This window comes from Nymphaea colorata, chromosome 5 (assembly GCF_008831285.2).
Source record: "Nymphaea colorata isolate Beijing-Zhang1983 chromosome 5, ASM883128v2, whole genome shotgun sequence".
NCBI lineage: Eukaryota > Viridiplantae > Streptophyta > Magnoliopsida > Nymphaeales > Nymphaeaceae > Nymphaea > Nymphaea colorata.
The window spans coordinates 18,202,594-18,226,397 of record NC_045142.1 but is presented as its reverse complement, the minus strand read 5'-3'; the positions used below and the strand labels follow the sequence as shown (position 1 = coordinate 18,226,397).

Here is a 23,804-nt window from a genome sequence, read left to right as displayed (position 1 = left end):
TATCCTCAAGCTCTTCTCTTAAAATAATAAGACTACTTTCAGGTTTAGCGGCTGCGGTTGTCTGAGTAAGGAAAAAGATATATATAATGAGGGAGAAAGTGAATGTATTGATAGGACCTATGGATTTCTCTGTCTTGATATGGACAAATAAATCTTTCGACCTCCGTCAGATCCACATCAGGCGGTGTGCTTAATTACATCCGTCAATATATTGTTTAATATCATCTGCCGATGTGTTATCTAGTGGTTGGTTGTGATTGGACATAGCTCAAGATGGCTGCCAGATTTTAACAACTTAAACCACCAGACTCACATGTAAGTCATTTTTATATTAAATGATTCTTTTATTAATTAAAAAAGCAACGCGTGTTTTGGTAAGAGAAAAAATCAATAATTTTCATGAAAATAGCTTGAATTCAAGGTTTTTTTTAGTAATCATAAAATTGTTCCCTACACTTGATTGGGATAGAAATTTACAACAATAGGTTTGGTCTGCACCCCATCCTTGAACAATATCTGATTAATTATAACGTAATTTCATTTGTAGGCTAGGGTTTCTTCCAAAGGAGGTGTTAATATATGATGATCATTAGGGAGGTGTTAATATATGATGATCATTAGGCGGCACAACTCGGGCTTGACTCAAACTTGCTCTCAAAAATTCAAATCAAGCTCAACTAGTTTAAGTGAGTTGAGCTAGTTTGTATGCTCTAAATAGTAAAGTCAAATTCGAGTTGATAGAATTCAACTAGTTTAAACTCAACACGGCTCAACCGTATAATCAATGCTGAAATATAATGAAAGAATAATTAAACAAGCAGCAATTGAGCAAGTTAAAAGAAACATGACAAACTTAACAAAACAAGTTAATCCAGTTAAGTGAGTGAAGCTCAAGTGATGTATCATCTAGTTGAGTTTGAGATTGTTATATGAAGCTCGATTCAAGTTTGAGCCAAACTCGATCGAGCACAAGTAGGGGTAAACAACGAGTCGCGCTACTCGAGCTCGACTCGTTAAAGCTCAGCTTATGAACAAGTTCGAGCCGAGTCATTTGCTTAACAAGCTCGAGCTGCAGTCCATGAGTTGACTCGTTCAAATAACCAAGTTGAGTTCGAGCTCACCATGTAACTATTGAGTCGAATTTGTGTTTTAATTGAGTTTGTCGAACCTTAATCAAGTTGATATATTCAAACGAGTTTACAAGTTTGTCGGGCCTTAATCGAGTCGAGCTCAACACGTAACACGTAAGGATGAATATCAATTCTATTCAAACGAGTTTGTTGAGATCGAACTCAACACGTAACTGCCGACTCGAGCTGCTTCCATCGCGCTATTCTCAAGTTCTAGATTAGTCGAGCTCGATGTTTTATTAGTCAAGCCGAGTTGACTGAACTCAGGCTTGACTCGACTGGTGTTTACCCCTAAGCACAAGTTTAGTTTCTAATAAAGTTGATATGCTCAAACTGGCCCAACTTTGTGTGCAGCCCTGGCGCGATCGATTTTTATTTTCTATAGTTGCGACTCGCCGTCGACATAGAATGTTCAGTGGGCAGTGGGCCATCCCAAGGGATGATGGCCTGTATATGACCCGTTCAGACCTGTATTTCCCGATATTTTGTACAACATAATTGTGAACATATTTTTAAAATTTTTCAAACAGAAAATATAACCCAAAAAGTATATAATTTTTTTCTTCCATTTCGCCGTAAATGCAAGAACCTACATAAGCCATGGTTCGTTCAGCGTTAAGACGCTTAGAACTCTATATCAAAAGAAAAAGACAGATCTCTCTCTCTCTCCGCTTAGAACTCTATATCAAAAGAAAAGACAGATCTCTCTCTCTCTCTCTCTCTCTCTCTCTCTCTCTATAGCTCTAACTTTATTTTGCTTCATGGCTTCCTTGCACCGTCGGATCTCTGGCTCAAGAGGACCTGCCTCAGCTGCGCAGCGTCGATCTGGCCAAACTGGTCCTCCGGAATGAAGTATCCGGTGACGGGATCCGGCATCCACGACGTCTTGTCGCCGGAGACGACGGCCTTCGACTTGTCCTCCATCCTCTGCAGCACCTGCCGGCTGCCGGCTCTCACTGCATTAGCCACCGCGCCGGATGAAGCTGCAGAGAAATTCCGCCTGAAATCGTGAAAAAATCGTTACCAAAAGTAAGAACTTGCAAAACAGGCAAACACCATCTACAGGATTTCCTCCCCATATCTACAATCCATAGTTCTGCTAATTCAGGGACTCCCAGACGGATTCCTCTGATATATAATAAAATCGATGGTAATTTTTTATGAAATCTAAGCATCCGGATGTGATATGAACATTTAATCATACTTATTAAGTTTTATAATTGTTTAAAAATCAATGGCGAAATTTTTCGGACTTTAAAAAATCATTATTAAAACCTTTTTACATTTTTTTCTGAATAAAATCTAAAAGCTTGCTTGACTTGAATTTTTCATTTTGGCTTTTCCTTCCAAATCAAGAAGAATAAAGACATCGAGAGAAGAATAAAGACGCGGAGACCAAAGTCTACGTTCCTCGGCGTCAGAAAATGTGCAGAATCAAAATAAATATTTATGAGTAAGAAACTAAAAGAAAATTAATGTTCAGGTCCGACCAACGTCGTCTCTCTCATTATTATATAAAAACTACTCAATGAGTCTTCAAGCTAAACGTATCGAACAAATTCTTATGAACCAGAGCTTTTAAGGACAACAAATTAAAGCAGTTTTACAGCACTGCAAAAATATTACCAAATCAGACAGGCAGAAGGAAGTGAGAACACATTTATTTTATTCAAATGTATAAAATTAAAAAAAACTTAAGAAAATACAAGCTATTGATCTTCAGATCCTGTCAAAAACTTTTCCATTTCTCCTAACAGGAGCAGATTCGTGTTTCATACAAAACCCACACACACAGATTAGGCAATGGTAGCTAAAACTCAACAAAAGATGAGGAAAATAAAACGATGGTCGCAGCATGAATGACAGGAAAACCCCTCTAGACAAGAAAAGCGGGATATTCCTGGATATTGCAAAACAGAGCGTACGAGAACAATGGCTCTCGACCGGAAACACCGCCAGCTGAAAGCCGAGAGCCAATACAAAGGAGGGCAAGGAGGGATTCTTCTCACCGGCTGATGAAGGCGGCGGAAAGCTCGGAAGCTGCAGAGAAGAACCTTCCGCTCGCCATTCCTGCTGAAATCTTTTGAAGAACTACCGAACTTCCTTCGATGAAGACGATCGGAGAAGGGAAATAATGCGAAGAAAGAGGAAGGACGAGTGAAGATTTTTGTGATCTTCTTCTCTTCGCACTTCCTCTCCGCACCAGAGCAACCCTTCTCTCTCGCTCTTAATGACTCGTCGCCTCGTTGAGGGTTTCTGTCGAGCAGAGCAGCTCAATATAAGGAGAAGAGATTTTTACTTATGGATCCCTAGTTCTTTCATAATGTCAAGAAAGATACTATAATTTTCAGTTTCTTCTATAGCGCCATGCTTTTTGTATCTGGCTAATAAATAACTGGCCAAATGTTTTCGATTAAAAAAAAAAACACTTTTTAGTAGAATCTGAATGAAACTTTATGTAATTTTTTTAAAATAAAAAATATGAGCAGCCGACGGATATAAAAAGAATAGGGATTTTTAGATACAATTGGATATTTGACTAAAATTCGATTCGAATAGTTAAATTTTACCAGAAAATCTTTGACCCGGTTCAAATCTGCCCGTTGAAAATTGAATCAGTGGTAAAATGACCTGGTATAGTGCCAGGTGTTGGCTTTTTAATTTTCAAATATTTTAAACTTTTTATTATTTTAATATATTATTGACCTTTTTTAAAATTTTCGGTTGAATTCACAACTGATTCAAGTGAACCGGTAAATTGGCCGATCCACCAATTTAGTTTACAAACAGATTTTCACAAAATTGAAATTTGAAACTTGCTGTGTGTCCAATTGAACAACAATATTCAAGAAGACATGTACTTTGATTCATTGACATCATATATTACGATCTCCATGTTAGAGCGAAGAAATTAATTCTGTGTAGGAAACAAGCCAACCTTATATTATTTAATATAAAATTGTTAAAAATATTTAAAATTAATTTAAAATTAAGAATACAAAGTAGTGACATGAGCAAACCAATTTGAATTGAACAAAAAAACATCACCAAATAGAAACAAGATTGGAAAAAAAAAAATTAGATGAAATCAAAGTGGGGTACAAAGGATGCCAACTTTCAAGTCATGTTAGGCAATTCCCATTTTAAATTTGTAAATTTTAATAGAAAATAAAACTAAATCATTGTGGGTGCTCCTCTTAAACGTTTAAAATGATTTTTTGGTCTAAAACTGACGAAGAATACTTACTTTAATGAATTTTTCGACCTGCCATTATGGCATTTGAAAAAAAAAAAAAACAGCACCAACCATGACAAAAAAATATAGTAATCAGGATCACGCGTGACAATAATATTTTCTTAAAAATCTACGACAATTATTTATTTGATTCAATATGTGAGGTACAATAACTTAATTACTAAGAAAACTTCAAAAAAAAATTCGTTAAGGGGTACTAGTAATAAAAAAAAATTATTTTTAAAAAACATTAACATGTAGATTGAAAAAAATACTCTAAAATGTCCACATAAACAATATTTTTTGTGGCTCCATCCACGTAAGTAATTGCCCACACATCCCGGCCGGCACCCGTCTCTGCCTCTCCTCTGCTCCAATGTTTAATCCGAATAGTTTCTATTTAACAAAATGCAATAAAAAGTTAATATGAATTTATATATATATATATTGAATTGAATATTGAATTTTATATACATAGGCGTCATCCTGTACGTATCTCTCAAGTTAAGAAAATGTTGAAATTGATAATCCCATTATTGACATGACTCTTACTTAAGTGCTTAAATACATTTTGACAAAAAAAATTAAACTCACAAGTCGTGGTCAAATTTGTACTTTTACAAAATCAAGCTCAAGTTTTAATAACATAACGAGACATTTTTAAGTTTTGTTTTTCCTTCTTTTTCTTTTTTTTTTGTGGTCTAAACAGTTAAATGAAATCGATTGTATTATTCCATCAATAATCTAAACGTGTTTTCACAAAGTTTTCCAACCTTGTATAAAATCACTAGAAACAGTATTAAGAAAATATTTCAAAAAAGTGAGAGTATTCTGAGATCATGACAAAAGAGTAGGCCTTCGAACGAAAAGTCTCTGGTGGTAGTGGAAGGAAGGCTACCGAGAAGCCGTCAATTTTGACTACGTGATGGATAACGATGGTTCATCAATTTCCTCTAACCGCCAATTCTTTTCAAATATGACGCTCAGGTCCTCCACCTGACCTACGTTTATGATGATATCCTTTGCAAAAGACCCTTTCTCGTGTTTTATTTGGACCTGGGTGTATCGGGTCAGGAGAAATGAGCCTCCAGCAGTTACCTGGAACCCAATGCTCTTTTTTTGAAATTTATTTTTTTTTTCCAAAATTTTATTGCTTGTTTCTATATCTATATACATATATATATATATATAGTGGAACATTCTTATCATTCAGATCTCCATTTAATTCAGGAGCTGTGTTGTGAGAGATGAGAAGATTTCTTTGTTGAAATCAGAAAAAAGGAATCTAAAGATTATATATATATAGATGCTACTTATGTTTGTTTGCCCTTCCTTAATATGAGATGACGAAGGCACTTTTAATATCCTTCTCATTTTCTTTTATTTTTTTAGTTTAACTAACTATTAAATAAAAATTAAAGTGATTTCCCCAATTTGATATATAGTGAAACGAAGAAATGCTTTTATATGGTTGTGTAAAGTGATTGTAAACCTATGCTGATTGTAGCTTTTTAAAACGAACCAACTCCATTGTGCTTTTTCAAGTAAAGGTTTCCGAGATTTATACGGTTCAAACAAAGCCAAATAATATGTTCTCCCAGTTTAACATAGATATTGGTGCAGCTTTTTTTGTATTTTCATTGGACATTTCTGGTCTTAGATCTAAAGCTGTTCCGAAATTCATATTTTAAAGGTTCTTTAGTACCACTAACAATTAGTAAAGCCACTTAAAAAAATTTGCATAGATTCATGACTATGTATAACATAGTGTTTCATAAATCTACCTCAAATTTTAATGTAGAATTGTAACAATGTGATGTGGGTAACAGTAACATTAGGTTCTATTTCATACATTTGCCTTAAATATTAGAATAGACTCACAAGTTTTTGTAACATGGTGTTTTATAAATTTGCCTCAATATTTAGGGTGGATACATGAAACAGTTTATGGAACTCCTTGTAGATCAGCATTGTAAATTTCAGATTTAAACTAGTTAGCAAAAACCTTATATTTGAAGTCTGACTAAGTAATGTAAAAAGGATATGAAAAGGCCTGACAAACTTAGACTTGCCAGACACGTTCAGGGAGAACAGTTCTTGTAACTGCCAGCTCTTTTAAAATTCATTCAATTTTACATTGGTAAATTTAATATTTACTTTTATAAATATATATATTTACTTTTATAAATATATAGGTGGCCCTCCAGTTACAAATGTTTCTAAACATGTTCTCCTCAAGCTATTTTTTCTGAGTCCACCACCGACTAACGTTATAACAACCCGACCTACTCTTGGGTTTGGGCTCCTGGTTCGACGGATCCCAAACCGCCCTCTAGCAGTTTCGGCGTCAACCTCAAAAAAGTTAGGAATAAAACAATCATCTTATTAATGACCTCCCTTTATAAGTCCTTGAAGATCTCTCATAATTTTCGATACAAGACTAAACTTACGAGCTATTACAAACATAAGTCCTAATGCTAGTCAAGATTAAGGTGAGAAGATCCATTTTCTTGACTAAAGGGCAAAAGCACACCGTTTTTGGATCCTTTTCAAATGGAGTTCAATAACCATTAGTTTGATTAGCTAATTAGCCGATTAGCTAATTAGCCAGTATATAAAGGCTCCTTCCATGGGTGCAGGGCCGTAGCCAAGGTAGCCTGCATGGGTTCTGGCCCCACCTCAATTTAAAAAAAAAAAAAATTGCATGTAAATTTAAAAAAAAAAAATTGCATGTAAATTTTAAAAAAAATCGTTTGTTCTATATAAATATTTTGAAAAATTATATTTCAACCCTAGTAAACATTTCAAAACTTTAATTCGGCTCCACTTATGGCTTTAACCGTTCGTGGCTGCTGCTCCTTTGAATTACAAAAATGTAGTATGAACCCGAAGATAGATAACGGGGGAGGAGCTTTAGCTTTTTTGGAGTATCTGCACCTCCATGAAAGATAGAGACATCTTTTGTGTTCCCACTTGCTTCCTTCATTAATTTGATGTGTCTCTTTGTTAGTTCAATGCTTTTGAGTTTGATAGGGACTTAAAAGAACAAGTCGTCTTCCTCACTTCATCTGTTAAAAAAAATATGGATTTGAGGTCAGACCTCAATATTATGGACCTGTGATTCCATATGATATCAGTTCAGTACAGATCTTAAATCTGTGGTAATCAATCTTGCCAATCCAAACCCAAGAGATCAAAAACATGCCGGAAGCGGCATCCAAATCCAATATACTATTATCTGATCCATAAATTCTCGTACTACGACAACTTGGATCTGTATTCAGATACCGATCCACATCTCAATAATATTGATCGTCCGCAGGTATGGTTGGGGGTACTTTCGTCCTTTCAGGTTCGCGACGAATACGATGGCCCTGCGGGCAGGAGGGTCTCGTGACCCGTCGTCACGTGACATCGACACGTGTCACGTGCGAGGATTAGTCTTCCGTCCAATTGCAGCTTGCCGCGTCCGCCTTCGAGTCTTTTCGCCTCCTTTTTCAAATTACTACTATATCCTAAAGCTTTAGGTCGTGGACGAGAAAGGGCTTCATCGTGCTTTTTTGACCAACTGGTAGATCGTAACCATCGTGGAAAAGTGCTCCCTCGACTTGGTCCAACTCTGAAACGTATGTCTTGGATTTGGATCTTAGATTTAGGGCTACATTCGATTGGATGTTTGGATTTTAGATTTGGATTCCGGCAGGGTCGGTCTGAACTTCTTGCTTGAAAAAAGTGTCGCCGTGTAGAACGAAGACTGGGAAAACTTTAGGGCAAGGGCAGAAGTAAGAACTTAGAAAGGCCGAGTTATAGTTTAAACCATAATTTTTTAAATTTTTTATTTAAGATAAATATTTTTTTTAGTTTTATATATATATATATATATATATATATATATATATATATTTTTAGGGGGGGCTAGCACCCGCTTCGCTCTGCCCCTCCTCGAGGGTCCATTTATTTGAAACTTGTTTACTAATGAAAACGACTTAGATATATCCAATTACATATCTTATTGCTTAGTTGGATATAATACAGTGTCACAAAAAACGTGTTTTCAAAAAAAAAAAAAACCACCAAGAAAACGTGATAAATTAAATTCCCATTTAAAACTTTAAAAAACATGCTTTTTCAAAAAAAATGTTAAAAAATACGTTTTTAAAGCATTTTTTTGTGTTTTTTCATTTTTTATTTTTTAATGTCAAACAGTTTTTTTTTTCATTTTCTGTTTTTGATTTGTTGCAAATCTACTTATTTTTTAATGTCTGTATTATTAGTTTCTCATTTATTTTATTTTTCCTTCATTTTTAGTTTTTAAATTTTTAAGAATTTACCGTATTTTTCTCATTATCATATTATATCCGAGGAAAACCTTATCATTTAAAACTCAGAAACGTTATTTTTTATTATGATATAATGGCAAGGAAAGAAATCTAGATTCATTTACTTTTCTAATTTGAATTTGTTATGCATATTTGTAATCGAATATGAATCAGGGTCCTCATTTGCATATACCATAGCTGACATCCTCTTGTAATGTGAAAACCCCATTCTTTTGGGTGAGAGAAAGGCTAGTCACACCGCTGAGCGAATCCTAAAGCCTCTCCCTTCTTTTCAAGATCTAATTATGCTTTAGGTGTCTTGGAGTGATACATCCGCTATGTTTCAACTTGCATATTAATGTCATTTTTTTTGCAGCAAAAAAAATTGACATCACTAGTATTCGAAATGGAGACTGAATCTGTCCATTTGTTGCACATTGGTAACATCTCATTATCATATTATGTTTTAGGTACTTCCCTCCTTGGTAATATTTTTGAGAAGGGTACATGAACATTAACTATGTCATATATTTTGGATTCATTGTTTTTTCTTTTCAGAGATCCAAGACGTAAGGTGATGTGGGAGTTAATGAATCTGACCCAAATATTGAAGAAGGTTTGAATTCTTTGTTTTGTTACGAAGACCTTGTGGATTTCATTTTGCATTTAATAATCCTACAATTCACTAAATAATATTTCTGAAAATCACAGGAGTCAATATTTTTCAAAAATTTTACAGGGGCAAAACAAACATTTTATTTTATAAATATAAAATTTATTCTTTTCCAGAACTTAGCCCCTCTCTCTCTCTCTCCCTCCCTCTCTTCCCTTTGCCACTAGGATGCAGAAGTGGCTAGTGCAGAATTTCCCACTATAAGTCGGCTAATACACTTGCTCCACTTCATTGGTGCCGGAGAAATGAGGCCCATACCACTCAAACTAATGACTGGCCACCAACCAACCACTTGCTCGAGTCAAGTTTTAAAGAGTCGATTGTGCATAAGATAGAGTAAATGAATCTCTCTCTCTCTCTTTCTCTCTCTTATGAAACAAATAAATCATAAACATGACTTTTAAAAGGTAATATAACTATATAAGCTTATTCATGAAAATAATTGTAATTTGTAACAATCTAGAACTCACAAGAAGTTTAACATGCATAAATAAATTCATGCAAATAGTATATAAACTCATAAAAATGAGCAACCGACTTCCGACATTTCTCTTTGATGAATGCTTCCATTTTTAACATCCAATATAAAGGGAAAAGGAGAAAGTCATGTCCCATGTTTATGAGAGTGGACATTCAGTACACCAATCCTCTAACATGCAAAAAAAACAAAAAAACAAAACAAAACAAAAACAAATATTTAAAGTATTCTAAAGGGAAAACCGAAAACCAACACTACTGATTGGAAGGTTTATCCAACTTATAATTTAGTCTTCAAACTTTAAATGCACCAATTGTTATTTTATGAGATTTTAAGAATAACGTTTTTTGTAGGGAGATTATGGTTAAATTCTAAAGGGAAAACCAACACCACTGATTCGAAGGTTTATCCAGCTTATAATTTAATCTTCAAGCTTTAAATGCAGTAATTGTTCTTTTATAAGATTTAGGAATGACGTTTTCTGCAGGGAGACGTCTCTGTGATTAAACAATTTATCATCATTTCTTCATCACTTCTTAAATATAATGTACCAACTAAAATGTAGTTTACAGCTAAAATACTGTCAGAGAATAAAAAGTAATATCTATACACCAATTTCAGATCAGGAATGTGAAAAGAACAGAAGATGGATGCCCACTACCTTTTTCCAAAAATGTTAAACAACCAGAATTTGTCATCCTTCACCATCAAAACTTCCTTTGTTTAAAAAGGAATTGGTTGTCTACCAGGCCAAGTTTCTATCTTTTGGAAGTATTTTACAGGAACCACCCCATCAAAACCCTCTGTGAGTATCACTTTGTTGTCAGAAATGTAAAACTTCATTCCTTCTGCAACATAATTAAATAAAGTAAGCAAAAGAACAGAACTAAATCAAATGTGCAATAAGATGCAGCTGAGCCTTGTACCACCTTCTAGAGCCTTTGCAACGTCTAAGAAAATTAAGATATTAACATCACGCCTCATGCCTGCATGGAGAAATTCAGTCCATCAAAGCCATAACTAGCCATCCAATTGCAAGAACAAGAGAGATGAATTTGGAATCCTTGATGAACTCAAAAGTTCAATATCAGGATTAGAACAAAAGCAGAAGTTCCCGAGTCCAAATTGTTAACGACATTATTTTTCAAATCTTTTCATATGGTAAATGAGATGTCTCCAGATCAACAGGACTGTCATGAAGGGTGGAAGTTTTTCTAAATCACTCTTCAATCTCCTCATAGGAAATAATAACAAATTGGAGTCGTGACATCAAATGGTCAGACGTAATTTAAAATTTTAAACCAACCAGACAGGTAATCTTCATTATAATCGAATTAGAGCTGCACAGTACCATGAAGGGTGGAAGGATGTCATTGTGCAATATACTTTAAATTTTAAACCAACCATACAACTATTTGACCACCAGATAGGTACTCTTGAATCCTTCATCACAATCAGCTTAGAGTTGCACATTACATATTTAATAAACTATTTTACACAGTATTGGTACTGCAAAATCTAAATGCACAAACTTCCAAAAGAATACCACCGGTATACACCGAAAACAAAACATTAATTAGCAATAATTTTCCAATACACAAAGTGGTTTAGAAGCCCAATGTATACAGAAATGACTCAGAATAACATTAACTTCAGTTTAAGAAGCAGGCAAAAATAAATTCTTACTGGGGATAACAGATCATAAAACAAAGAAGATAACAAGCAAACCTGCTGGTACTTAATAGAGAATCAAACTACAGATTTTCATAGTTCATACCACTAATTACTTCTTCATTGCTTGGCAAGCCACATGAAAAATGAACATGTACCCTTGTCATTCTTTTCAGACCCGTTTGCAGTATGGACTCCAAATTCTTTTTATAGGTTCCATGTACACAAACTGCGTGAAGGGAAGTAACTGATTAGTGTTGCCATGTTAACAGCCTCCTACTTTAGAATTTACTTTCTAATTTGTACCTGGGACTTCATCAGCAGACAATATCGGCTTCAACAAGCTTTCAGACTTGACATTCTGTAAGGAAATTGTCAACCAAAAGAACTAGTATTGCTAGCTTTTGGGATCAAAACACGATCCAAGCAGGCTACTAGCAGAGCACGATGGAACGCAAAAGATGTATTCAAAAGAAACATGCAATCTCATAAAAACACGCTTAATCAGACCACCAATTAACGCAAATAAGATACAGTGGGTTACTAATTATCACGGTATGATTCCCTTCCCGTATCGTATATATCCCATGCCTGTGATGCTTGCTTCTATATTGTCCATGTGTAAGGTGTCTTTCAAGGCTTCCAATTCTTTTTTTTGTACTCCATAGTCTATACATCCTACAGATGCATAGACTGATACTTTTTTCTCCATTTATAAAAACAAAAAAATCTGAAATCCTCCAACTCGCTTTATCACCAATTCTAAGAAAAAAAATTACTCTGAGTGCAGGCAAACTGTTATAAGTTTTACACTACAAAGTTTTTAAAATATGAAAGAATGGAATTCTCTGTCCTCATTTTTTCTTCTCCAATAGATCCCATACAACCCCAAAGGCCCGAACATGTGGAACATTTAGTAGACTTGTCCATGTACGCTGCAATGAAGTTCCTGACTATGCATGCAAATGCATAAACCTAGCATATTTCCAAATCTCTCATATGCCAGGACCATAAACAAAGGAATGTTAAATCAACAGGTTGTAGGATATTCTCTATCTGTTTCAGCAACACCATCTTCAGAAGACATCAAGGACAAAAAATATATACATATACACATCAAGTTGCAGTTAAGACTTAAGAATAACTTAATCGGCTTTTTATAAATGATTACTGATCCCTAAGGAAGTGCTATTTCAGGAAACACAGAGAAGAAGCTTCATCATGTTTCATGTTCTTCTCAGAGTTGATGCAAACGACTAATTAGCAGATGTGATACATGCTCGATTTCAGTTAATTTACAGGGGAAAGAAATGTACTGCCAGAGTGTGGCCTTGGTTTGCACGTATAAGAAGTTCCCCATTTTTTTCTTGGAGGCTGAATCGCTGTTTATTATCTCTCCTCACAGCCTGCATCAAACATGACAGCAATACAAACATGTTCTATGTAAGCAATTGCAAAGGACTATTTAACATACATACTGGGAAGGCCCATTTAGGTTATGTCTGAAGCTTGCAAAACAATCCAATAAAAATTAAACAAGAAAAAGGCAATGGAAAATGATAAAAATACCCATACATTGAATAATCACTAGCTGAACAACTCTCTCTCTCTCTCTCTCTCTCTCTCTCTTACACACACACACACTGACTCTCTCTCTCTCTCTCTCTCTCTCTCTCTTACACACACACACACTGACTCTCTCTCTCTCTCTCTCTCTCTTACACACACACACACTGACTCTCTCTCTCTCTCTTATACACACACACACACTGACTCTCTCTCTCTCTTATACACACACACACACTGACTCTCTCTCTCTCTCTCTCTCAGAGGGCGGCCTCTCCTCCCTATTATTATGATCTTTGAGAGGGAACCCTGCAATGTCAACATGCCACAGACTAGGCATGACTGCTTCTGTAAAGTCTCTATCCTGCCGTTCAAAAAATGTTAATTCTAGCAAGTGTATGCCCATCAACTGCCCTCCAACAATGTTGAGGCCCTTCAGGACATGGCTTCATATCTCAATGCATGGGTTTTGCCTGGGCTCTCAATCAATGACCAATTCCAGCCCCCCTTCCTTTTGAATTTTGGCTGGACTACTCTATCAGGTCTCCACAACTCCTGCCTGTACAAGAAGACACTCCAGTTAACTGATATTGGCCTCTTTGTCTTCCCCATCTGACTAGAAGAATGCATGGGTAACAACATCATGTTGCTCTTCATCATCTTAGATCACTGATTTTCCTTGCAAATGCAGTAATTGAGAGCTATGTCCTCCCAAATTTGTTCTGGAATTGAAATAGGCTGGAGTCTGGAGAGGACCTCCTGGAGTGAGATTTTGTACTCAAACCATTAGCAAATGGCACATTCTTCTCAGCCTGTTTCATGTCATTTTCCATTCCTGCCCAGTAGAGGTTAGGCTTATCTGCAGCTGTTCACCTTTCTCAGCCATGTCCCACCCTAGAGCACATGAAAGAGCTTAGATACATTAATTAGGGGCTGGTCCACAACTCGAATAAATACTGCCTTTGTAGACTATATATCTTCTAAAATGCACTAATCCTAATCGTTAAATTCCTAACCGGGTCCCAACAAGTCCTATCCCAACATCCTTTATTCCCCACTGACCTATTGGCTAAGCCCCCAAAAGAGTTATTCGCAGGTTAAGGGTTTCCAAAAACAGAAATTAATAGGCTTTCTTTGCCTATGGCAATTAGGATTGGGGCATGGGTAGAGAAAAATCATAAATTATGCTGCAATGTGTTATAACTTATAACATATATGTAAACAACACAGAGACTACCAAACACAGTAACTGACAGCAACAACATAAAATGCATTTCAAGTTTCAACAGGTTGAAGCAGGAAAAGAAAAGGAAATTTGTATTAACTTACTTCTTGTATCTCATCCACTGTATGTGATCTTAATGGAACATTAGCATAAGTTTTCATGTTCAGCTTTAGCAAATCATTCACCCGCACAAATCCATCAGTTCCCATTTCCAGATTCAGTTCTGATGCCATGTGTCGTAAAATCCGTGTTCTAAATAAAAAAATATAAATAAGAAATTCCAGAAAACTTTAAAGAATTCAAATAGATTATGGCTCGTTGTCTTGGCATACATGATCAAAATCAGTTAGGAAAAAAGAAAATAAACATGACCCATCAGCAGGTTCATACATACACACTCCAATTGCAAGTATAGGAATATTGACAAATCATGTAATTTTGAACATGTGTTCACTCAACTAGCTAACTGGTGCTCGTAAAGCTAAAAAGGGTTACTGTAAGCAAGCTGTTCAGGTCGACAACATTTCCAATTAAGCATCATTCCTCACAGCATTTTGCAACTACTTATCAGCAATGTCAAATTTTTCATGTTCAGACTTTAGGCTTCCAGGTGTGCTTTAGAGCTTATAAGTTCCCTTTCAATTCTTAAGGACCCAATCTATGGACGATGGGACATTTTGGTATAGAACAGGACAAGGCTATACTGACCCTTCTATTATATAAATGTTATGTTTCTCCTTCACTAATCCTTGTATCCTTTCTCAGGAAGTGGAAACTGTACATAGCTTACAACCTATGTTGTTAAAAGTGTGGGGAGGAGCCTAGGTAATGAGTAGAGCCTAAAGCCTACGTATCTGTAGGCTGAAGCAGGCACTTTAAGTGGTACAGAAAAAAAAAACAAAAAAACAAAAATTATACACCAAACAGCTATAGCAGCTGTACCTAATAAGTTAGCCAACAGTAAATACTATTATACATATTGTCACATGTATAAACTATAAACACATAAGCAACTTAAGTCACATAAAGATTGTTAAATAGTACAAAATGATTCAATAAATAAACAAACAGTCATGAATGTACATACTACATACATAAACACTACGTTATCCAAAACATACTACACATAATAAATGGGCTACTCCTAAAGGAAACCAATAAAATGTAATACTAATTGCTAAAATTAATAACAAAATTGAAGACAACTAAAGTTGACAAGCTATGTAGCATGAAAAAGACTTACAATATCAATGCTTTTCAATGTTATAGAGCATGCGAACCCTTAGCATTTCCTAAATGCAAATTACTAAATCTCTAGTTCTAACTTCTAAAACTAAAATCCCAAAACAAAACCTAAAATTATAATCTTTTTCAAGAAAAAAAAAAAGGGAATGAAAATTTTCAACATAATTATGGGCATGTTAATATTGATTGCTATAAAATTGTCTTATATTATAATTTGAAATGCCAGGTCACCTGAAACCAGCTAGCCTAGGTGATCAACTAAGTCTCAAAGCATAGGTGAGCATTGACAACATAAATTACAACCAGTCTTGAAGTGCTCCATTTAAATATTTATTACTAAGTGATATCATTTGTCATCTATCGAGATCACATGTATCAGATATTCGTGTAAGTATCTTAATGATGCAAATTTTTTTGCCCATTGTATTGTTTGAGTGGCTGCTTTGTGCTTGACTGGATTGGATATGTATGTGAAACTTTTTCTTCATGACTGCATTGTATTCAGAAGTTGCAGGATATAGGAATTGCTTTGTATAACTGATCTAGAGCAATATTTTCAATTATTCTTGCCTTTCGGGGATAAGTCAGTTATATTTTGCTGAAGAAAGGACACTAAATGTGGGCTGGATTAATCCTTTGAGGAAAATCCCAAAGTTAGTTCCACTTGAAGTGCTTATTATTGGAGACATCTTTTGATTAATGGACTATACCAAATTGTAGTAGCAAACAAACAGTCATAACTCCAAAACATTTACATCTAACATCTTGAGTCTAGACTATAATCTTTTATTTGTATTTACGCTTGTAATGCAGGAGACTAGGTTGGCAGATATAACATATCTCTTCCTATGTCACACAGGGTTGGGGCAAGTGCAGGTTCGGCATTTTTCAAAACAAATAAAGGTATGAGTGCATTTCAGTGAAAAGGAAAACAACATTTTGTTGTCACAGCTGCACCCAAATCGTGTTGACTCGAGTGCAGCAGCCTTTTTGGAGAGCATGTTACTTATATCTCTCTCTTACCTTTCCCATGTGTACCAAACAATGTAAAAAAAGCAGTAATATATTTTACTTATATGAACAAAAACCAATAATCTAAAGTTTCCTATCAATCAATGGTACTTGAAATGGGGAGCTGAAATCGTTTTTCTCTTTACATATTGGCCAGCATTTTATGGTTTCCTCAAACCGCAACTAAAATTACAACAAAGAAAAAATAGTACTAAATGAAAATGATAATGTAGAATAATAATGCATTATGAAATGGAAAAGGTAATCCATCAAAAGGCAGAGATGCAATTCAATGAGAAAAACCTTATGTAATGAAATTGCTTACAGGAGTCGTCCTAGGGCATCAATGCGGTCCATACCACCTCCCTTGCTCCTCCTGCCCCCTTTCAACCAATCGGGTTCCACTTGATTGGCATCAAGGTCCCCAATAGAACGAGATGAACGGCCTCCTCTCCCACTTCAACATCAAAAACAGGGGGAAAAAGGAAAAAAAAACAAAAAAAGCTCAAAATGCACAGAATCCAAGGAGCACCCATGAAGTTCATCGACTGAAGGCAGGGTAGAGTTCTGCAGGGAGAGCAGAGCTTGAATGAGATGAAGAGATGAGATATACCTTCTCCTGGTGGCTGAAATAGAGGTAGACGATGAAGTGGACTGGAAATGAGGCATCTGAGATGCCATCCCAGTTGGCAGCACCGATGAAAGCAGAAAAGGATGGAGGAGAGTGTAATGGTTCCTGGCTCTGATGGTTAAGGGAAGAGAACGTAGAAGACACAATGTGTCAGGAATTTTCCTGGCACACATTTATATTGTCACTTCCTATTCCAGAAGATGAAGCTAAATCACTAACTTCATTGTGACAATTAAAAATCTAACAGCATATAACATTCAAATTAACAAAGTGGCATGAGTAACATTGAAATTTAAACTCATAAGTTAAGAAAGTGGCACAAGTAACACTGAAATTTAAGCTTAGACATGCACTCTGTCACATGTTTTTTGTAGCAAAATGCACACATACTAGCTAACATTTACAAGTAAAAAACTCAGATGGCACTTAGGAGGGTCATGTGGGTCAGCCACCTCAACCAAAGACTCGACTACACAATTATCCAAAAGGAATAAATTCCGATGAATATGAATCCTGAATGACCCATAAGCAAATCAAAATAAATAAATAAATAAATAATGTTTGGTTATGCTAACTTAAGTTACATAGTAATCAACTTTTGTCTGCCTTGGTATTCTCAACATAATCCTATAATAGTGGAAATGAAAGTAAAGTAGAATAATAAGACCATCCAAAGAAAATATAGACAGGACAGAACGTCCATTGGGACATGACAGACAGGACGTCATGTCCATTACACTATTGTCCTGTTCTCTTATGGACAATGATGTTCATTGTCCATCGTTTGATGATTTTAGGAACAAAACACCACGTTCTTTTTGTCTAGCATTTGTTTCGCATATGTCTGTTCTGTCCGTTCAGTCTGTCCTGTCTGACGTTTGCTTTTGTCATGATCTAGAAATTTAACAAGATCTTATAAAAAACGAAGTTTTGTTTTTTTTGTTTTGTTTTTAACCTTCTGAACTTCTGAGTTTACCTATTGTAAAAACACAATTCATAATTAAATGGGCATTATGTTATGCTCCAAACGAGAAACCAGGTAGTACAAATTTTTGTATTGTGTTACAAGTGCACCTGATTTCTGCAAGCAATTCAAGGTTTCTCTAAGAAATACACTTAAGTTTTTTATTATGTTACAAGTGCACCTGATTTCTGTACTATTGCTAGAAAATAAATGTCAGCTAAACCTACGTTACCAACACAGGCATTTCTATCACATGCAAGGGGAAGTGTCAATTATTAAAATTGTGTTTAAAATTCATAAGAAAGGGACAGGAGCAATTAGAATTGTATTTAAAATTCATATACAATACATCAACATCCGTATAATGTATAAGCTAAATAAATGTGATGGTTGTATATATTGAAGTAACTTTGAAGAAATATCTATATACTAGAGTAATTTAGAACACATATTTTGGCCTGCAATTGCCTCCTCTACGACTGTAGCGTGCTGCTTAACAGTATCGACTTTAGCTTTATTGTCAGGAGCATAAGACAATTTGTCACTTGAGTCATTGCAGTCTTCTGAAAACCTGTTGTTTTGTCTATCTCGAAATCCTACAAGAAAATAAAGAATCGCATTATGAATGGACAGAGCAAGACAAGTGACGTCTGTTCTCTCATCTCTGTAGAAAGTAAACAAAAAAGGATTGAATGGAATTACACATTACAAGATCAGCGTTTCAATGGGGGTTAAATTACAAGAGCTTCATGCCAAAGCATAAGACAGAATGCTCCAAAGAGGGATGAAAAATGATAAAACTGGAAAACCTCCTAACGTGCAGTGTTGTTATCATTTCAATAGGTTTATAGAGTCCTGCGGTGTTCTGGAGGTGAGGGATATTAGTAACAAATATACCTGGAAAAATAGAAGGAAGGGGACAGAGAATAATTGCTGCAAGTTAGTCTGGGTATTCATAATCAGTTCTGGCTGCAGCAGAGTAATCTCAGGCTTACTTAGAACCCAAACCTCCGCCTTCGTCAAACCACAAGGTGCATATCCTCAACGTGGAATTAGTTAATCATATCAATATATAGAAAAAGAGATTTTCCTTCTCAAGCGTCGACTCCTAGAAGAGGGGCCTAAAGTACTGATTAAAGCGGAATTATAAGATGCTACGAAGGCCGCCCACTTTTTAAGAGTACTTAAGAAAATAGTGGGGGCTGAAAAAAAGGACAGGGTCAGTAGAATAAGATTAAATATGGGCGAATAGAAGATAAAATTAATCGCTTATAAGGTGTTAGAAGACCTTCAGCCAGCAATGGAGGAAGGTAATCTTATCTACTTAGCATTGGAAGGAGAGCAGAAGTAAAGAGAAAGCTTAAACAAGGCACTTAATTGTTCATTAGCATCTATCTGGAATGTTAACCTCCCTTCTTGTTCAATTGACACTCTTGTTCAATCCCTTGTTTTTTCCTAATGTGTTTTCACTCTTTGTACCGTACATGGGTGAATAATTCAATGCTAAGCATATCAAAGGGTTAATGGGCATTGTTCTAGTCAAGTTTCTTATTAGATGATCAATCAGCCAACGACTCCCGACTAGATTGTTGTGGTAGCACTATGAGAAAACTAATCTCATCTTTCAGTATTGAAGTAGCACATATGAAATGTTGGCGAATTAGTTTTTTCTAGATTGAGTTTATAATCACATGTACCTCTACCACGGACAAGCTGATGGTTTCACAGGAACTTAAAAAACATCTCAAATATGAGCAAAATTCTGGCTGAGAAAATAAAGCATTAATATGAAGTTCACCTATATTTCTAGCATATGAATTCTATTGTTAATAGGTTCACAGGAAGAAAAAGTGTCAGTTGTGCCTACTTGTCTTTTAGTGACAGAGAAAGAGGGCAACACAAATTCAGATTCTTTTTATAAAATAACATGGTCCTCTCCTGCTTGACAAAAAAGACAAGTCCCGTCATTGAAATTTGATGCACGTCCCACATCACTAGAAAATGTGGACAAGTCGTTTGAATAACTACTGAGGCTGGATATTAACTGTTGATATAGCAAAAAATGTAAGAATGAAGTGTTGATCAGAAGAACAAAAGGGTTAAAAAATCGTAAAGGAACAAAGCTGGTGTCCTCAGTTATTCATACTCGTATGATGCTCATTCTTAAATTCATAAATTCTTACGGGTATGAACCAATACTATAAAAGAGAAAAATATTCATGATAAAATGAGCCAACAACTCAAGGTTGAACATTGGTGAATAATTCAAATTTCTGCAACCCATCCAAGTCTCTCTCTCTCTCTCTCTCTCTCTCTCTCTCTCTCTCTCTCGCTCTCTCTCATATTAATGTGCGTTTGCGTTTGCGTTTGTGTATGTTATTTCCTCCCCTTAGCGTCTCCTTCATATCCCATGAAACATTGCATTCACAGTTCAGCATTTCTGAAACTGATAACCATTTCAATTAGAAGCATTTCCATTATCATGTCATCGAAGTTCAGCTACATTAAACACAAAAAAAACGAAAAGAGAAGGCAGGAAGTCTACAGAGAATATTGGACAAGGGGCATTTCCTTCAGTCATTTTCTCCCGTTAGAATCTACAGAGAAAGACCTTAGACAGACCTTCAAATGGAATTATTGCAGAAAAGAAAGGGACCTTCATAAGGAAGACAATGTGTTCGCCAGCTAGTAGAAGCTATAGGTGTATATGCAAGAAATCAAAACTCAACGGTAGATCCACTGAGCTCAAAACTTTGGAGAAGAAAGCTGTGCAGCTTACCAAGAATGGGGAAACGAAAAAGAAAGAAGAAGGATACAACAGAAAGAAACTTACGAAACGAAAGACAAGAAAGAACAAAGGGACGCAGAGAAAAAGTAGACAATCATCCCATCAGAATGAAACCCATGAAACCCAAACAACCCATTCTTCACACATGTAGAGACACATTGGACGAAAGGAAGGGGAGAGAAGCATCAAAATCTTACCTTGCAACAGAGAAACCCCAATTCAGAGAGGACGAAAGGGAGAAAACCGCAATTCGGAGAGGATGAAATTCAGAGAAAACCACGGTAAGATCCCTCCCCCTCTCCTTCTTTCGAGATGTTGCACCGGAATGATGAGCAAATGCCAATCACAAAAGAAGGATGAAGCGGATTGGGCGCTAGCCTTAGCTTGTCCCGAAAAGGCAGATAAGAGACTTGGACTGAATGCCAAATAAACTGGCCCTCTGCTTTTTTCTTTCAAATCCTGCCTGCCCCGATGCACAGGAAACCCTTCCAGAAGGAGACGAACAACCAGATAACTACCTCAAACAGTGGAACCCGTCACAAAACCAGAAGACAAATCAGGAGAAAAAGGAGAAAAAGGGAAAGGGGAGAAGCAACAGACGGAGCAGGGGAGGAAGACGTAGGGCAGTGGAAAGGGGGAGGCGTAGAGCAATGGAAAGGAGGAGACTCAGAAGAGAGAAGGGGGAGAGAAAAGGGGGACGTTCGGGAGCACTCGAGAAGGGGGAGCACTCGAGGGCGGGAGTGGGGGTGGGAGGCGTTCTGTTCCACGGTGCAAATGTTTGGGACTCTATCGCATACGAGGATCCGATCAGGTATCAACGCAGCGAACGAACAGGTTGGCATTTTCTATTTGCTCTACACAATTTACTCTCAAAACTTAATGTTCTCCTGTTTCAGAGTCTTTGCTTTATTTTAAGTCATTTGTTTGTGCATGTTTATTTATAAGGGAGTACCCTCCCACCGATCTAAGTGTCAAGTATTAGGATTTCTTGTTTTAGGTGGTCGGCATGAGAATCGTGTAAAAGGTCTCGACCATCCTATATAAGTAAAGTCGAGATCATTCTCCTTTCTTATCTTTCTCGTGATGTACTAATTTTTCAAGTGAATACATTGCGAGATTTCTTTATTCACAAGCATTCTTTATACACTCGTTTTCTCAAACTATTTTTGTGCACCGTTCAGCGGTTTGAAGGCTTGCGACAATTAGGTTCTTGTCGCGCCGCACGGGCCGAAGTTGTCAGCCCATGACAACTGGTATCAGAGCCAAGGTTCAGCTCAATCTGAAGAAGCGGTTGGATAGTCGGTGTAGAACTACACGCCGACGATCGTTGATCGAAGAGAAAGAAGCCCTGACGACTCAATACAATCTGCGAAGTGCCAAGGGCAAGGGGGTAGTCCATTCTGACGAGATGGGTACATCTCAGGGTCAGGAACACCTGACCGAGATGGTGAACAAGCTGGCTACCGACATAACTACTCATGAAGAAGCATTGGGTAATGCAGCTGAGTCCTTCGAAAAAATGAAGGACGAGATGAAGGTACTGCGGGAACAAGTGGCCGACCTAGTGACCATGAATCGGGCACTGACTGACACAGTGACCGCGTTACAGGCTGAAGTCAATGAACTTCAGGTAAAAAACCACACACTACAGCGACAGATCTCTATAGGTGGAGGTGACAATCGGCCAGCGAGGGTCGATGTTCAGAGACCAGTTAAATACAACGGAACTCGGGATAGTCGAGTGATCGACAACTTTTTATTCTAAGTAGAGTATTACCTGCACTTGCAAGGAGTTATGGGGGACGACCTTCAAGTCAAGACTGCGGCTATGTTGCTAGAGGGCGATGTTGTGGCATGGTGGAGAAGGAAAAGGCTCGACATTCAGAAGGGGATCTACACAATAGACACTTTTGATGATTTTCAGCGAGAGATAAAAACTTACTTCATGCCCCCCGAATGCGACACGCCATGCCTATCGGATGGTTGGTGAACTGAAACATACCAGATCCTTGCGTAACATACCGGATCCTTGCGAGATTACGTGAGGGCCTATCAAAGGCTGATGTTAGATGTGCCAGATATGCAAGAACAAGATAAATTGAACTAGTTTATTTTGGGACTTCAGTCGTGGGCACAATCCGAAGTGGAAATGAGTAATCTAGAGACCTTGAAGGATGCTTATGTGGTAGCAGAACATTTTGGCTGATACTCAGCGCAAGAACTACACTAACGCCTTCAAGCCGTCGAAGAAGTCTGACCATGGAGGAAAGAAAGAGGATCGAAGAGAACGGAAAGATGAACCATCAACTCAGCGCCAAGTCGAAAGAAGAACTTTCTTTCGCAGAAACGACAACTCTCATAATAGAGTGTTGAAATGTTGGTTTTGCGATGGCAATCACTTAGGGAGGCAATGTCCAAAGCGTGTAAACAGGGACAATCAAGCAAGCTCTTCAAGGCAATCTGCTACTGCGGCACAAGGTGAAGAAGGGGAAGGACCAAAGATGGGTGCACTTCAACTTCTGAACACCATAAAAAGGGAGGAAAAAGTGAAGGTGACAGCAACACCTTCTAACGAGCTCATGTACTTGGAAATCCTGGTAAATGGAATGTCTACCCTGGCTATGGTAGACACGGGAGCCACGCATAACTTCGTCTCAATTGAGGAGGTGAGGAGACTAGGCCTAACCCTTGAGAGGGGAGAGTTACGCATGAAGGCGGTGAACTCATAGGTCAAACCCATCCACGGAGTGGCCCGTGATGCGGTTGTGAAGATTGAGAGTTGGTCAGGAAGGGCCAACTTCTCGGTGGTCCCGATAGATGATTTCTGGATGATCCTAGGCATGGAGCTCCTCAATACAGCGAAAATGG

General features: G+C 36.9%; 2 protein-coding genes across 8 annotated transcripts; both read right to left on the bottom strand.

Annotated features, from left to right (window-relative positions):
- Positions 1-1,666: 1,666 nt before the first annotated feature.
- LOC116254197 (late embryogenesis abundant protein Lea5-D-like) lies at positions 1,667-3,375 on the bottom strand. The gene is made up of 2 exons (XM_031629396.1): positions 3,140-3,375; positions 1,667-2,130 (listed from the first exon to the last, which is right to left on the bottom strand). Exons 1-2 carry the CDS (start codon positions 3,196-3,198, stop codon positions 1,890-1,892), a joined length of 300 nt encoding a protein of 99 aa, XP_031485256.1. The 5' UTR covers positions 3,199-3,375; the 3' UTR covers positions 1,667-1,889.
- A 6,960-nt stretch (positions 3,376-10,335) lies between these two features.
- On the bottom strand, positions 10,336-21,702 carry LOC116254165 (uncharacterized). 7 transcript variants are annotated; one of them, XM_031629336.2, is made up of 10 exons: positions 21,134-21,702; positions 18,558-18,744; positions 17,167-17,372; positions 16,879-17,010; positions 14,402-14,549; positions 12,823-12,912; positions 11,813-11,867; positions 11,613-11,735; positions 10,765-10,821; positions 10,336-10,683 (listed from the first exon to the last, which is right to left on the bottom strand). In XM_031629336.2, exons 3-10 carry the CDS (start codon positions 17,355-17,357, stop codon positions 10,559-10,561), a joined length of 921 nt encoding a protein of 306 aa, XP_031485196.1. In that variant the 5' UTR covers positions 17,358-17,372; positions 18,558-18,744; positions 21,134-21,702; the 3' UTR covers positions 10,336-10,558. The 7 variants fall into 7 exon arrangements, with proteins under 7 accessions (XP_031485196.1, XP_031485195.1, XP_031485199.1 ...); XM_031629335.2 differs by having other exon boundaries at positions 18,579-18,744; XM_031629339.2 differs by having other exon boundaries at positions 17,167-17,346; positions 18,579-18,744.
- Between the last annotated feature and the right edge of the window lie 2,102 nt (positions 21,703-23,804).